Genomic DNA, 18409 nt, shown 5'->3' on the forward strand with positions numbered 1-18409 from the left:
AATTTAAGTGATAGATAAGAATTGTTTGCAACGTTTCTACGTGCTTCAATAGACGATAGGTACTCTTGAACGATCAGGATCAGAAACGAAGTAAGAGAACGAAGTATTGTGTCCTGAGGGTATGTTGCAATACGAAGTAACGAAGGTCCAAGAACAGAAACAGTTAAACCTGATTAGTGAGTGTAGTGTTACTCGGAGTACAATAAGTTTACGTAATACTTCGTAATATCTGATTACATTTTCTTCTCTAGGTTATACGTTTTATATTTGACAGACGAATCGTTGAATACGAGGTCAATCGATCTTTGGACAGCTTTTATTTCGAATGAAAATATGCCCTATGTTTTTTATCGTACTGTTGAAAATTTCTTTCTTTCGTAAAAATCGTTATCTGTCACGTTTCACATTATCTTGTTAAACAGTTCAACTTAAGCGCATGACTGCTTTTATCAGGTCTGATTCTCGATTCTTGTGAACGAGAGATTGAAACCGAAGTTGACGAAGAACAATAGCTTCTGTCTTTAAACGTCAAAAGGACACACTCGCTCGAGTATCTTTATCATTTTCGATTGTTCGTTTTTAATCCTTCGTATTTATTACAATCGTTGCACGAAAATTAATAATGTTCCAGAACAATACGCGAATGTTTCCAATAAGGAGCAATATATTTTTTATATTCCAGTTATTGTATACTAATTATTTATGTCCTCGACCAACAGTGAACTCGATTGTTAATAAAATGCGGACATACGTATGCACGCTACACTGTATATTAAAGCACGATACGTAATGCGGAACCGATAAAACGTTTTTAAATAGATCTTCCGTAAGGTTAATTACTTTATTTATCATGGTAATAACGTTTTGTGATATGTCTCCAGATAAGAATTAATCAGTCCAATAACAATTCTATTCCGTTCCGCGCAATACGTTAACGATGCGGCTGTCATTATCTTAAAGGGGTCTTCTGGTTTAGTACGCTGAAAAAACGCGTTTCATCGTGAATCTCTTACTCGAACACCGTCGACTATAACTTTCCTCAAGATAGCGTAAAACTGACGTTTATTCGTAACGAAAGAAAAAATAATCAACAAACAAAAAATACTTCCAACGTGTGGAACTTCGAGAAAATTTAAACAAACACCCTCCTCAAATTCTTCTTATTCTATGTAAACACTTGAAACGCCAATAAATTTTATCGTACCCCACCCGAGGTTTCAAAATATTGAAATTTAAACGAACGAATACACAAGATGGAGAATTCTCCAAATACGTAAAAATTCGTCAGTTTTCAATAACGCTCGGTAAACGAAACGCAAGGTGGAAATTTTTCAAATATCTAACAATTCCAATAGTCTCCGTGTTCAATAATTTTCTACTTCTCGAGGGGGAGATTCGTCTTATCCAATCGATGTCCCTTTCAATTAACCATTTTATCGACAAATTATTTAAATAGCTCCGGTCTGTTTACAGCGAGCCGAGGCTCGAAGTAATAATTTTCTCCGACGATAAAAAATTATTATTCCCATCCCCGTGGAACCGAGACGCGCGTCTTTGGGTCGTCTGGTCTGTAATCCGCGGCGATGGTGCCCGTTTCCGAGGAAAATCTTTTTCCCTGTTATCGAGGGTTTCGCGCGTGGTATGCACCGTCGTCTAAATAGCAAACAGCGGGAGCCACCGTGGATGGAATGCGGTTTAAAGGAGCCGAGTCCCGGATCGGGCCAGGTACACGTGTGAATGCCGCTTTAAAAGATGAAAGGTGGGCTTAGGTCGCGGAGCGCACGAGTACCAGCTGGGCTCTTTGTTCGACCCTCGAATAATCTCGGCGGTCGAGAAACCAGGTAGAGTTACCTGCCCCGGTGCATAGTGCAGGTGGTCCTCCTCCTTTTCCATTCGAAATCGCTCGACAACAAGGACCACGTAAGAAAGAGGGCCACTCAGTCCGGAATAGAATCGGTAAATCTCGAGATTGGCATTTTCGTGTAACGTCTACCGGCCCACCTAGGCCGCTGGAGGACCATTGAAAAGGGACCGACGTGAAAATAGATAAATCAACTCGGAAACGTCGCTCGGGACGAGCTAGAATGCTACTTCGAGACGTCGAGGTTTGTTTACGAGCGCTCCGTGTCACAATGCTTCGCGTCGTGTTTTCGTGTTTCGTTTCCACGTTCCATGCCAACAACGACACTTTTTCGGAGCAACGAGTTGGCTCGAGTCCGAACCACCAACGATCATTCTTTACTTCACGTTTGAACGGAAGGATTTTGAAAATTTTGCAAATGTTCTATGGAAATGGTGCTAAATTTGTCCAAGACGTGCCACGATCGACCAATGGACGAGAACGGGTTCCCGGATGTTCGTTACGAAGGATCGACGACGCTACAGTTCGAGAAGAAATTTCTTTACGAATTTTTTTCATTTGAGAATATTCATTCTTCATTTGAGAATTTCATTTTTTAAAAATTTGAGAATATTCGAACAACGAGGTCGAATCACGACGAGACGTATTGCAGTTCGTTCGAGCTAGAATAAATCGATCGAACGTTTCATCGAAGAAGTAAATACTCGTTGAAATACGAAACAAACTGTAAACAAACTTAACGCGATTAAACGATAAACGCGATTAAACTATCGAGCGTAAGTGAAAAACGTAGATACGTAGATAAAATAAAAAGAAAAACTCTCAGGGCCTTGAGAACTCCGAGGAGAAGTAGAAGTTTTCTCGTAACGTCGATCGTTCGACGAAACCGTTCGATTCACGGATATCGATGTTGGATCGTTTCGAGCAAAACACGGTGTATACGATCGTTGCGCGTTTCGTTTGTGTATTTAAAGTGGGCGTCGACACTTCCAGAAGAGGCGTCTTACCGAGATACGGATAACTCGAACGTTTCTTTCCTTCATTGGGGTTTAAAATTGCACGAGTGTATCTGTGTTGCGTAGCTTCGAACCGACCGCTTCTTTCCAAGAGGCGAGGGGAGGTTGCGCTTTCTAAAAAAGTTTAGAAACCACCGATATAAATCTTTATTGCGTAACTGGAAAAGGAAACGGTGGGGCTAAATGACTACACGGAAGCGATGAATCCAAACGATACAGTTGCACCTGACCGATACAATGTTACATCGCTTGGAACACATTCCGTTGACGTGCGTTGGACAATTATTATAAAGCAATGTCCTTCGAAGCAAAGTCGTATCGAAGCGTTCCCCGAGCGAGAATCGCGTATCGATACGATCGATTCCCTGCCCGCGCTGCACGACTGACTGCCTTCCTTTGTGGGACGGTTAGGCGATTTCTTATGAAATCGAACGGCTCGAATGACAATCTCTACGGGGAAGCACACACGCCGCTGTTAATGCAACGCCGTCATAACATAATCGTTGCGTTCTATACTTTCGATGACATTAAAAGTGACAATTTCGCGAAACGGTGCACGATTCGTCAAACGTTTGAGACAATTTCGGTTCACTCACCGATCCGAATATTTGACGAACCGATGCTTGTAAAAATAACAATTCCTATCCGATCGCCAATTAAGCTATTTATTGGATCGAAACGTTTACGAATTTGTCGGTTGGCTTCTTCGACGTACCGTTTCACAAGTGACTGGAAAAGTGATTTTTGAAACACGGTAACCGTAATAGATTTATATTTTTCATAACGAGTTTTATTCGTTTATTTCTACTCAGTGCGTTTACCTGGATCGTTTGTAAAATCATTTTTCTCGTTACTTGTAGAACTATACATTGGAACATACATATACGATCGAGAACGTTACGATTTCGATAAATGTTATGATACATTTGCTATTCCTTCCTAATATTTAATCATAGATGTGGTATTTATATTTTTCATATCGATTTTTATTCGTTTATTTCTCCTTAGCGCGTTTACCTGGATCGTTTGTGATATCATTTTTCTCGTTACTTGTAGAACTATACATTGGAAGGGGACATACATGTACGAGGTCGAGAACGTTACGATTCGATAAATGTTATGATACATTTGCTATTCCTTAATAATATTTAATCATAGATGTGGTTTTCGACACGGTGCAGCCGACAAATCGTTTCTTTAAAGAAGCTTCGAAGAAATTGTAAATGTACAGTGTGTACTGGAAAAGATCATTGCATAATTTCATTTGTAGTTTTAAGATGGTAAATTACATCATAGATAGTAGGTATATAGATAACATACGCGCAAATGTATATTATATATCATAAAATTATCGATTTTAACCACTTCTATGGTGAGAACACATTTTCTTATTTGTTTAGACGTACAAAAGAAGCATTCTTCCTAAACATTGTTTCATTTGTTTATCTAGCGATTATGTTATGACGGCGAGTCAACTCGGGTGCGGTTGTTAACTTGTTAAAGTATCGTGTACAGTAATGCACACATCTGTTACCGTCAAGTCCCAAATAGATAAGGATAACCACTGTACAGAGTCGAAAAAATTTCTAATTTACATTTCTTAAAGGTTTAACCATTTAAAAATATATTCCTAGAGTATCCTTCTGAAAAATAGCGATGTTACAAAATAGTTTCAAAAGTGTGTCAAATTGCTGAAGCTCATTCTCCGATAAGTTTGAACATATTTACCTCGAAACCGTATCCAAATTTATTCAAACAAATAAAAATACTCGAATGGTTGGAATAATTATAAAGTGGTTGACAATCGATATCTACGAAATATCAGCTTTTTTATTACGAATGTTGAATAGGTCTGAATTGTTGAATAATTAAAAGAGGACGAAAAAATAAAAGAAAAATCAGAGTTAAGACTTAAATAATCACCAATAGGAGATAAACGCATATTTGTTTGAAAAATATAGCGGTAAATAAAGAATTCGTACGAAGGAGCACAAAACAGTCGTTAAATTTCATTAGTCCGAGAACAGTTGGATAATTCGTTCGAGGATCGAAATTTGTTACAAATATTTGCATCGAACGTGTACGAGTTACGATCGACGATACTGCAAATAATTTCGCGACGATTGAAAATCGGAAAGTTCATTTTGAGCTATCGTTGACTCACGGGGGGCCTAAAATACGTTAACACTCGAATAATCGCGATTAGAATTCGTCGCACTTTGGATTTTCAACGATAAGAATACGCGGGTATATCGCTCCCTGTTTCAGCGAGTCGATAAAGATATCGCGCTGCGTGAAAATGTCGAATTCTAGGTGAATTTTTCAACGATCGTTCTATCCGGAGCCTCTTTCGTTTCCCCCACTCTTCGCTCGATCGCGACGTTTTCGTTTCGACGCGTAAATGTTTTTGCATCGTAATTGCCACTTACGTAACGCGTTATTGTTGAGTAGGAAGAATTAACGGTGGTGGCGCGCGTCACGCATTTTATGCATTCGATTCTATCCCGGCTGGTCGTTTCACGCGACCACCGGCTCAAATACAATTCGAGCGTGTTAAACGAGAACCGCTTGGATCGGGTTTGGATGCCTGCCTGGGTCGTCGCGTTAACGCGCGATTACCGCCATCTACGTTGGATCGGCATTAATTGCGTTCTTTCTCTCATCGTTATCCAACGTCGCGCGTTGGAACGAAAATTACGAACAGCTTTCACTTTGCGAAACTGCGGAACCCGTGGTGCTTTTTATAACCGTTAAATTGTACAAACCGACGAAATAATTATTTCTTGCGTACTCGTGCAAGTAGTTTACGTGCACGGTTCCTGTTCCGTTTCACGCGAGCAGGCGTGTTTGAAATTTTGTCCAACCCTTTTGTCAGTACTGTTACCGTCGTTTTATCACGGAACGTACGTACGGCTTTTATCGTCGTGTCTTATCAACCAGTTTATCTCGCATATACTGATAACGTATTTGTTTTGTCTCAGACTACGCCATTGCTCTACGCGCCTTTGTATCTCTGTTTGAGGTTGTAGCTTGCGCGCGTAAACATGCACCGTACTTTTTTTTTTTGCATACTTATCAGGACTTCCAAACTCGTAGTACCGGATCGTACATTGAAAAAAAAAAAAAAGAAATGTTACATCGTAAGTAGACTAACGACATCCTGCGTACGCTCCGCTTAAAAGGGATGCGATCGTTCGAACGGTTTGTGGAAAATTAAGTTTTATAAATCTCGCGCCGTGAATTTTATCTAATACGAACAATTAAAGAACAAAACAGAACGAAGAAGTGAGAAGAATCAATAATAATTTATGACTAATAATATACGACGTATATTACTTATAATAGTAGCTTCGTATATTACTAATAATAGTAATTTTCTATATTACTATTCGTATATTACTAATAACAGTAATTTCGTATATTACTATTCGTACATTACTAATAATATACGAAGAGAATCCAAAGAACGAACTGAAACGTTACACGTTGTAAATTGTTAATTTTCAAGATTTGTTGAAAGTTTCGTACATCGATTACAAGAAGCAAAAGAGAGTAATCGATCTATCCAGGTGGCCGTTAATTTATAACTTTTGACATAGTTGTAAAACACCATTGCCACCTAACTTCTCCCAACTCGTTCCAATAGACGCCATATTTTTAGAAATTGAATCGAAGAAGCTGCGTAAGTTACAGATCTCTTACCGTGGACCACGCCATTCTAACGTTTTCAATTAATAGTATAATACTTTGTCGGTAGAATAGATTGACCATATTTGTAGAGAAACAAGACTGAAAATTTCTACAACGATCGCGGTTTGTGCAACAATCCAATCTATCACTTACACAGGATATTCTTAATATATGTGGCCACTGCTATCAATTATCTCTCCCCCCTCCCCCTCTCCAATTTTACTCGCTGTTCGATGCACCATCCCTTTCACTTGTCAACACGGTACAACGAACGAAGCTCGTATGCAATTATCGAAATTGCAACAATCAAGGTTCCACTGTACGTGTTATAAATATTTTCTTTTCCTCTCGCCGAGCAAAGTCGATTTACGTCGTTAACCTTTGAGGATTTTATGACGCGATAAGGAGTGCGTAAATACCATTTGATCGTACGTCGATAAGTTAACGCGATAAAGACGATTGATACGCGAGATGCCATTGTACGGCGACAATCGCAAACAGTATCGAATCAGAGTTGGACATTATTCGAGTTTCACTCACTATTAGATCGTTTGGAAAGTGGTTTTTTTTTTTTTGTGAAAATGAAACACGATTTTTTTGAGAGTGTATAAACATTTTATTAAATTATACATTCTCCATTTTGGAAAACGAAATTACTTTCCGAACAACTCGATATATTCTCGGTAGGATGCCCTTTCGAGTAGAGTTGCTCCATAATCGATTATTCGTGTAATTAATTGCTCAAAGTGACAATGATAATTACAATCATTAATGGATCGATAACTTACTTCAACTTTTACCGACTCTTTTTCAGCTACCTCGTTATTGTTAACGTTGCAATTTAATTGGAACGAAAAATGCAATCGTTTCGTAATTATTAATTCAATAGTAATTATTACGTTCGATTTTTTAATTATATTATTCGAGTTATCTATTAATTATAATTAATGATTACGCGGCAATCGAAGTCATTAATCATTGTCCCGATTGCACGACAATCGTATTCGTTAATCGTTAATCAAAGTATACTTTGTTCAAAATTGGTTCCACTCGATTAATTTCGTACACATCGAGGATACAAGTTAGAAACAGTGAGAGCGAACGAGATACAGTCAGAAGTGGTGGGGATAACTTTGCGACGACCTAATAGGGAATACTATAATATCTTAAGAAGCCACAAAATTCGATCCGCATATGGTTTGTGGACTTCTGAGTCAGAATTATTCTGATTCGTGATTCAGTAATCGACAAACCTGTTAAGTCAGAGATTGAAGTTTCTACTAGAACACTAGATCTACCGACAGATTTCGTAACATTAAGGTATACCTTATTTATATACATATCTAAAAGAAAATCAATCGATGAGGAAAAAGAAGAATTTATGTAATTGATCACGTGCGTAGAATAAAAAAATCATAACGTTTTAGGAAAACATGCCACGAAATTTAAAGTAAATTTTATTATGAAAGCAGTTGGAACCAGTCATTTCGACTGGTTGATAAATCTAGCGTTAATGAAAATTGTATATTGATTCGATTAATTAATGTTCGACGTAACTTACAATTAAGTTTGTCGTTCCAAGTAGAATCTGATTAAATGTAACCAAAAGAAAAAGAAAAAAAAAAACGTGATTAGATTTTATAATTCATGAAACACAAACAGTAGAATGTTTCTTTCATTTTATATATATGAATTATTTTTCATTCGTATAAAATGCTAAATTTTGTTCATCGTATTTTGCACGACTTTTCATTTCGTATACGATAACCTGTCCAGTATTTAACAAATGACGTTATGACATCACTCTATCTAATAACAAGTCATTTGATAAAGACTGTGAAGTCGCTTGTCGTCAACAATGTTTAAATAAATTGTTACACGAAATGTGCTAACATTTCGTTCCCCAACGTATCTGAAGCACATTTTGTGCGAGAAACGGAGGTTCGAGTGTGTCGCGTTATATTAATAGCAATTTGCATCGCGCGAATTACGCGAATATTGGCATCTCGTAACCTATTTGAAAAAAAAAAAAAAATATAACCGTAACTACTTATTCAAAGCCATAATTCAAATACACATGTCAGAAAGGAACCGACATTTATATATTATTTCGAATCAATTTTGTCTTTGCGCGTCAACTTCAACAATCCTCGTTCAAAAGTGGAGAGCACTATAGCGACGCAAAAAAAAAGAAGGAAAAAACGCGTCAGCGTAATTTCAGTAAAATGCACGTGGCTTCAAGAAAGCGAATATCTGATGCAGCAGTTTCCATTTCGATGAACGTGCGGCAACTTTCTTGCGTGCACTCTGTGATCACTCTGAATAAGTAAATGAATACAGCTGTCTGTCATTGAAGTATAAGAAGAAGCCACAAGGACTTTTTCTTTCGTCTTCCTTTGACATTCTTTAACGTTTTTCTTCACATTTAGAACACATTTGGGACTACCTGCCGAACATTTTTGTATTTGAATATTTAAAGCGATTCGAATAAATGTTCGGTGAATGTAATTCGAACACTCGAGTATTTGAGTACCGGTAGAAATGAAAAGTATACGAACAGCGCGACGTGTTCATTTTACAATTTTTGAACAACGATGTTCGAAGTTCATTCGCAACATTCGAATACTCCAAAAATATTTGCACGGCTCCAATCGTAATTTCGAGTACACACAGACGGACACGTGTTTCGTTAAAAGAAGAGATTTCTGTTTTTCTTTTTTTAGAATTTCGAAATGAAAAGCTTGCTTAAAAGGTTAACGTTAACAATGAGCCACGTTTACGGTTACTTTGTACCGATTAGGCGATAAATCTTTAACCGTTGTAGAACTCATTTGCGACGCACTCTATATTTGTATGCAAAAACAATGGCGATGGTGTGTGAATCACTTATTCGTCAGGGAATTATCAAGTGTTTTACCAACGTCAACGATGTTAATTTCTTAACGGTAAATTATCGAGCATTGTTCGCGAACGTAGACATTCCTTTTTGTTTTCAGGCTGGGAAGACTAATCTAGAGCGAAGATCGTAATAACGTATTCAATCGTTTATGCGATAAAAAACTTCGTGATTCACATTCGGAGCATTTTGATGAAACTTTACACGGTTCGTGAGGCCTAATCGGCGCGATTACCTTATGCTACAAAAATTTTATAACATCGTAACACGAAAAATTATATTCCAAATAGTGGAATATATTTATTGCATTTGAATAATTACGTACGAAAAGATTTTAATCTACCTCTTTCGACTTACGATTATCACCTACGTGAGTTCGCGAAATTGATCGTACAACGTTTTATCGAGTCGTCGAGTGTACCAGTAAACCTCGTATGTTGCACAACGTTGACAAATAGAAGGGTTGATCACTCAGCAACGTGTGAAATTAGAAGAAGAAGTAACTGGCAACAGTGGCTGCAGCCAGTCAAGATATACCGTGTAAGTGGTGCTACAACTCATTCGATGGGTCACCTTAATTATTGCACGTACCTTCGTTCGATGGAGGAATTTTCATTCCCGTTTTCCTGCAATTATCGAGGTTCCACTGTACCTCTCGTCGTGCCACCGAACACGTCACATTATTTGCTAACGACGAATAATGAAACACGAACTCTGGAACGTACCTTGCTAAAAAATAAAAAGAAGAAAGAGAAGGGAAAAAATTCTACTTTCCACGATCGATGAGCACTGTGCTCGTGGCTCGAAGAAAAAGCTAAAGGGATGAGAGAAAGAAAAAAAGAAGAAGAAAAAAAACGAAGATAATCGAAGCATCTGGCAAACCTGCTCTTCCACTCGGTATTTATTCATTCAGGGGCTGGGAGCGATCGTTTCTGATCTCGGCCGGAGGCATTGAGACAAGAATGAAATTATGGAGCACGAAATAGACCGATTTTAACCGATCTCGCACGGACATTTCGCTCTCAGAAATCGTTTCGTGTCCGCCATGATGGATACCCCTCGTCGAGTACATTCTGTTGTATTTTACGAATAAAATGGTACAATTTGAGACCGTACGAACGCGAGGACGAATATTCGAAAATTCCCGCAACGAGACGCAACGATCACGAGACGTAACAATTATTTCTTCACCGGCAATCTCTATTCTAAGTTTCGTATGCTCTATAGCGAATCGACGACACTAAAAAGTATTATCGACAGCATCGATTCTATGCGTTCGATGAGATCATTAGGCACACCGACCCGAATTTTTCGAACAACGAACGTAAATATTCGCTCGAGTGTTTCTCCCAGTATTTTGCTACAACGAGTTTCTCTTTTGTGAATTTCTGTAGGCGAGAAAGGCCCGAAAATTTGGGTCGAAACATCTACGAACTTTACGAAAACGTATCGTCGTGTTTACAACGATTGTATATTCGAATGTATCGGGTCGTTCGGAAAGTCATTTCGTTTTCCAAGACGGAGAATATAGGATTTAGAAAAATATTTATGCACTCTGAAAAAATCGTGTTTCATTTTCACCAAAAAGAAACGATATGATTTTCCAAACCCAATAAAATGTAACCTTGTCCAAAGAAGAAAACTTCGGTGGGAATAATTGTGAACGAGTCGAAGATCGAGTGATTTGCTATTCAAAAAGTCGACGGTCACATGTTGCAGCGGTACGATGACACCTTGACCGTCATTCCGCGCGGTCCGGCCGCTTTCACAATCGCTACATCGATGCAGAAGCTTGAGCCGTATTTCCGAGCTTCTCCCGACCGAAAATAGATCATTCGAATGGACACTGACCTTGCTGTTACGTAACCGATCGAATCAACGCAACAATGCGAAATATTATTAGAAAGGCGAGCATATTGTCGACTCCGTTGTTTTAACGCGGCTAAAGTGCCGGAAGATAAGATTTTTATCGAGGTGTAAGCCCGCTTCTAAGTTTCCTTAATCCAGACACCGACCTCTTCATGATCACCGGCACGTACGCGAACGTTTCAATTATTTTAAATATTCTAATAGAGAGCTAACCGCCGACATCGTGTATAAATATTCGTAATTAAAATTCTTAACGACACGAGGTAGCAATATTACCACGTAAATCGGTACCGGGTTGAATAAATACTAAAATACCGGCTCGACGCAATTTTGTACTAATATTCATTCGTGCGCGATTCGGTAATAAATTTATGGCTCTGTAATTCTCTCCGACCTCTGTAATTTCGGTCCTCCATCGATGATATAATTATTTGTAGCGCGAATTAAGTGTAACGAACGATTGTATCTTAATTGTTAGGAGAGACGGAAAGAAATTTAATCTTTATTTAATTTGTAAAATAATTGTACGATGTTTCGAAGAAAATATAAAATAGTCAGGATTGTGTGTTTCTCCGGTTAAAATTAATTACAATTAAAACATATGTCGGATGAGTGTTTGTGTACATGTAACGGAATGAAAATAAAATCTCTTTTTCTTGGTCTTAAAATAAATTGTAAAGTGCCAGGTAATATTTTTTATATTTCAGCTCGAAATATACATGATGTCATTGAATTTCTATTCCTCGTTTACTGTTATGCAACGACTTTAGATTGTATTATTTACCGATGACGACGAAACTTACGGTTAAAAACGCTACGGGGAAAATCGAAACGTTTACCGCGATCGACAATCTTAAACTCGAAGATTGTAACATCTATAAATATTTCTTCCTCGGTTACTGCGAAGAGATCGTCGATTTAAAAAATTTACATTTTTCTCTTTACGCAAGCTTCGATCGATTTGTACAAAATTCCGGAAAATGTAAATTAAATCAATGCGAAAAAAATAAATTTATGATATAGATGTTTGCAAAGAACCACGATTCTCACGATCCTCGAACGCTTAGGCGATTCTTTGTTTTAGTTGAAAGTAAGAACACTTTACGTCGTGAGTATCACAAATGTGTCTTTCATAGACCTTTTTTTGTTGGTGGATTAACGCAAGATGTAAGATGGCTTCTCAATCGTCGCATAATATTCATATATAGGGTGTTCGATCATTCGTTTGGTATATTGAGCTATTAAGTTTGGCAGTCGTTGAAATAAACATAAAATATTCGTAAACACCCAGCCAATCATTATAATAAATGTTAAAATTCGAGTCCACTGAGGATCACGTCGTGTAAGTGACCTTTACGTCCACGTGGTTACGAATAATATTAGTATTATTTAGATGCGTCATTCGATAACCAATTCGTCTAGGAACTGCTAACAACTCGTATATGGCAGTAATACGCGATAATCAGTATTTGCACGGTCAATATCTGAATTAGGATCACCTGTTAGAATTAATTTTATAAGCCTTCTTCTCGTAGAAATTAACTCCTTGTCGCTATCATTTTGTAAATATTCACAATCTTCGACACAAATTTCTTTTCCATTGCTGTCCGAGTCACTGACTATTTTAGTTTATTCTTCTTCGTTATTTTACGGCGCAAATAAAATAAGATACAAAATTTACTATACGTTCTTTACAATTCGAAATAAAATACTTATACAAATATTTATCGAGTATTTAAACAAACATTTACAGATATTTATATAAATTTTTACACAGATATTTATATAGTTATTAATACAGATATCTTTAGAGATACAAATTACTATATATATACATAATATTATACCACTATTCAAAGCAATTTTTTTGCATTTACAGGCTAAATGCAAACTAAGGTTTTTATATCGGTCTTAAAAAAATCGTTTCGGCACCGTTCGGTATAAACCATTTTTATCAACGTTTCGACATATGAGTTTTAATTTATTTTCGGAATAAACAGAATTCTATAATCGGTAGAAATAAAATTGAAATTATAAAAATTTGAAAGTTTTAGTTGAAGTAAAAACGATAATATTAAACACGAACATTATAGTAATAATAATAACGATACGTGTGAAATATAGTTTGAATGCATGAACCAATCGTTACTTGTCGTTAGGAAAAAGATTCAATTTACCTCGCAGGTTGTACCATTCTATTTCTGCGATGTTACGAAGTGTTCTTTTATTCATTCGACTATTCCAAAATGCGTGTTATGTATGTACTATATTCCGTTGTCTGGCGATCGAACAAGCGTGATCTGGTGGGATTATCGGCAAATGCAGCGCAGCGGTCAACGCGTTAATCTCTGTTGTTTACCAAAACGTAAATTATTATTCAACATAAAGGTAGAGTGCGAGTAAACAAAATCACGTGGATGCGACAGAGTTTGTTCCGACGGGGAAAATATTTACCGAATATTTATCCAAATATTTACCGAATATTTAACCAAATATTTACCGAATATTTAAACAAACCTTTACAGATATTTATATAAATTTTTACACAGATATTTATAGAGTTATTAATACAGATATTTATACAGTTATTAATACAGATATCTTTAGAGATACAAATTACTATAAATATATATATAGTACTGTAGTAATATTCAAAGCAATTTTTTCATGGCAAATCTGCCATTGTTTTTTTAACCATTGCACCGTATTTTTTTTAGCGATTAGACCCGCTAAACACAAACTTACTACAATATACCCAACACCTGGCGGTGTCGACACACCGGACCATTGGGATTCTGATTACGTGAGATAGAAGTGTTTACATCCGCTCCATCTTTAAATTGGACAGGCAATGGGCGCGTTTTTCATTCAAGCTAACACAGATCAAAGAGACCGAGTCCTTTCTTTGTTATTCGACGATACAACGACACGATTATACCATCAGACGAAAGATATTATAATAAACAAAAAAAAAATACAAACGGAGAACCGATTGATCATTAACGGAAAAGACATAACAGGATCGAAGCCAGAGGGATTGGAAATCTTAATGCATTTTCAAGAAATGCTCCAACGATCATAATTTTCTTTGTTACTGTGTCAATTTTGTACACTATAGATCAAGATCTTATTTTGATTTATAATTATGTATTATTTATAGTGAAAAATCTCATTCGAAGAATAAAGTACGCAAGAAAAATGTTTTGTACCTCCGTATTGATTGAGATTCGAATTCGTGTTCACTTACCCTTTTTTTACTTAGTTATGCCAAGCAGTACATGGCTGCAAAGTGTATACCATGAATTTGCAAATACCCTGTATAGTACGTGGGTTTGCAACGATGATGGCAGAACATGTGCATGGCTTACGTAAAAGTATACCTGTTTCCTATTAATATTTATGTTTGTGTACTAACATTGTGTGTGGTCACAGCGGTATTATTAAGATCATACGAACGCTGGTAATTATTTTTATAGTTGTCGCCAAGTTCTCTGTGGTCTCGTAGTTCGTTTTCCAGTTTCGCAAATATCCGATTCTCAGCGTGCAAAAGTGTACGGGAACGAGATCGTATAAAACAGATTGCACAACAAAATTCAAGTTTTTATCGTTAGCCGTGTCGAGAATGATTCGGTATCCGAGATTCGAGTGACTGTTTCCGAATATACTATATACAATACTCTTGGGATTCGTGATAAGAGAACACATAGGGAAATAAAAACGAGCAGTGAATAGCGTAATATAAAATCAACAAGAACTCGAGAACGAATAATAGAAGAAAAAAAGGCTAAGTTAGATTAAATTTGATTTTATTAAAATTAATTCGTATTATTTTCCTAAATACTCCGTTAGTTTTGAGAATATTTAACGTGAATAAAAACTCTTGAAAAGAAGTCCCGATATCGTGACTGAAATTAAGAATTTATTGGTTATATTAAACTTAAATTAAGATTAGGGCTATAGAAGCTCTATCTGGAAAAAGTTTGCAGTCGAAATTGTTCCACCAAATAATTTGAAACCCGATGCGATTGAATCATGTTTATTTTAGCGCAAAGAAACTTACCAAGGTGATAAGGAATGATTCTAACGACCTATAATTCGAGTTTAATTGCTTTCTGAACTGACTACTTATCTGATTAACTGACAAATAATGATGCATGGTTGTACACATAAAGTGCTTTCAAAATCTGCCAACGTGGTTGGCTAAAAGAATTTTACTGTTTGGCAATTAACCTATCAAAAACTTTCGAATTACCCAATGCTGATTTTTCACTAAAATCGAGCCGAAAAAGATTAAACTTGGTCGTTAGAAGAAGTTCCACTAACGAGAATTCTATTGAAATAGTAATTCCTTAACTTTTACTCGCAATACTGTATTAATAGTTAGGTATTGGTAATTCCTGCTTTTGAGTGACAAAATCGGGGCCAGTTCACTCGAGATTGAGGTAGGTAGAGATTTTATCTCGAAGGCCGAGTCTGAATAGAATACACCGAGAGGGAGCGAGATGGAGCAACAGTAATCGAGTCTCGCAATACACGTGACTAATACGAAAGTAAATTTTTAATATTTTTTATCTGATCTTTGTAAAAATAATATCAATAGATTGAAGATGTTTTCTCGATATAAATAAGTTTACACACAACGTAGTTTTTTTTTCTATTATACAAAATGTTTCCAAAGATATCACAATTTTCCAATTTTTTTTTCTCCTTCGAAGAAAGGTTCGTAAAATGTCCACGTAACTATTTTTAAGCGACAAAAGATTTGTAATTCCTGGTATAAATGGATCGAACTCGATCGATCGTTAGAAGTTACTTCTTCGACGAAACTTAATATCCAACGGGACGTTTACTTTTACTCACTGTTCGAGAGACAGAGGGCGTGTACGTGCGTACGTACGAGAGTAGAGAAGCGACACGGTGGGGATAATTTCTCGGTGGCCTTGAGCGACCGATTGATTTCGGTTCAACTGTAGCGTCTGTCTCGCGTTCGCAATTACGTTCGACGCCAAATCTTCATTCGACCTTCGAACGTTATTTCAAACAGAATGAGGTCGACGTTGCAATATCTGTTCTAGCGTTGCGAACATAACCTAAAACAACAGACATACGCCCGCCGTGCGTCAAACGGGACGTCTGGGTCCACAAACTCGAAAAGTTTGAGTTTCTAATACGATGAAAGTTTACAAGTTGATTGTCTAAGACGCGTCTCCATCCCTTTGGTATCTCTTATCGGTGGTATTGTTTTACAATCCGTTGGCGCCAACGAGGACGCAAAAATGCAGGCTAATCTGTGGACGCTGATAAGCTTGCAAAGGTATGCAGGGGTAATCGTGCATCTGTGTCTGGTAAACGGGTTACGATACGATTGCACACCTAGCTGAAAACTCGCGTCGAGTTCGTTAATTCGACGCGTCGATCGTTCCGTTTCCGAGATCGCTGAAACGGTGAGTAAACTACTCGAGTGCTACGTTGCCACGTGTAGCTCCGACACCGATATATTTGTCCATCAATCGTGTCTGCATCGATCGACCGAAAGGTTGCGTCGACTCGTGCACAAAACGACGAGAGAAGAAAAAAGACTGTACGAATTTTGGCGATTATACGAAAACGAACATTGCGTTTGCGAACGTACCAACGACAAGTGTTCGTACAAATACGGTCGACGGTGTTTCAGTAATTATTCTTTGGCCATGAGACACTAGTTGAGGAATCTAAAATTAAATTGTTGTCCGAAGGTATTAGATCGGCCTTATGTTAATGTCGCCGTATATATTTCTTTTACGTAAACGACTGTGCAAAGAAAAGAAAAAAGAAAAAAAAAGAAGAAGAAAGAAAGAAAACGACGATTATAGTCGCGAGCATTACCGACTGCGCGCACAGCGTCAGTCCTCTGTATAATAATCGACGTAAATATTTACGGAGTTCCACGGAAGCTGTCTACCGGGAAACGCTACGTGCGAAACGATGGAAATTAAATCGATCGAACGTCCACTGTTATACGGTAGGTCCGTAACGATTTAAAAAGGTACGATCACTCGCCACGCTCGATACACCGATTTAATCGGTGGATAATATTTTTAGACTCTATTTCAGGTGTTGTCGACGAAACGTGTCGACAAGGTGGATCGGAATACCTCGTCGATGACCCAACTCGTCCCTGCTTTTACTTAATATGACGTTGTCGAGGTTCTCAGTGGAAAGAACCGGAATTATAAATCGAAATAGTCACCCGATAAGCGTCGTACGTACGGGCTCGTGCACAGAATACGTCAAGGATACGCGCGGTACGTCGTGTTAGAATTTTTACCATCGCGTCGAAGTTAACCGAGTCTCGGTAGCATCGTAATTAAACTTGCGCCCGGTATTGAGAGTCGCGCTTCGATCAACTTCGACCGAACTGAATACCGATCGCGAAGGTGGGGTCACGTGTCCAAACAAAGCTTCTCAAACGCACCGTCGAGAACAATATGGGGATTAGGTCGATTCGAGAAAGATTCGAGGAGGAGGAAGAAGGAGGTGGTGGAAAAATAAGAAACGGAAGAATTTCGCTACTCAACGTGGGTTCCATTCTTCGAATCGACGCGGTGATAAACAGAAGTCGTGTGACCTTAATCGAAAAAAACAGCCAAGCGTTCTAGAAAGGGAACGAGTCGCCTAGATGCGTGCCGACGGTGGTACGAATACGCCTACAAAATTAATTCAACGCGTCCTCGAACGCGAAACGATACGACGGAATGTCCTTAGTTGGCGTGTCCGTTGGGGAACTTCCTCTCGCGAATCCGATAGCGGGACTCGATGTGTCGCCTCGACGACGCGAACGACGGTTCGTCGACGAGCGCGGCACGTTCAGCGAGAGGAAACGCGCGTTAACGAATCGTGGTCTTGTATTGTAAATCGCTCACCTGTTCCCGCTTCCCGTGCTGGTATTCCACGAGGGCCGAGACACTGAACCAATTGCGCGCGTACGCTGTACAACACCAACGCGACGCAGTTGCGATGAAAGCAGCCACGAATGCTAACGCTAGAAATCGGTTTCGCGCGTACGGCTGACGAATTTCTGAACTACGTAGCCCGTTG

At 38.1% G+C, this 18409-nt stretch overlaps 1 protein-coding gene across 3 annotated transcripts in view; it reads right to left on the minus strand.

Annotated features, from left to right (window-relative positions):
* The window catches only part of Gp150 (leucine-rich repeat domain-containing glycoprotein 150), a 31637-nt gene that overhangs the window by 10785 nt on the left and 2443 nt on the right, over nt 1–18409 (minus strand). Inside the window, exon 1 of one of the 3 annotated variants that reach the window (XM_076322684.1) lies at nt 18235–18398. The exons of 1 other annotated variant lie outside the window; for it this stretch is intronic. Coding sequence is in view for 1 of the 2 variants with exons in the window: in XM_076322676.1 (XP_076178791.1) it covers nt 10055–10079 (25 nt within the window). In the remaining variant the exon portion in view is untranslated. Of the gene's footprint in view, nt 1–10054; nt 10095–18234; nt 18399–18409 lie in introns of those variants that run through there. One more of the 3 variants, XM_076322676.1, reaches the window with a different exon arrangement.

This window comes from Ptiloglossa arizonensis, chromosome 1 (assembly GCF_051014685.1).
Source record: "Ptiloglossa arizonensis isolate GNS036 chromosome 1, iyPtiAriz1_principal, whole genome shotgun sequence".
In the NCBI taxonomy this organism is placed as follows: Eukaryota; Metazoa; Arthropoda; class Insecta; order Hymenoptera; family Colletidae; genus Ptiloglossa; species Ptiloglossa arizonensis.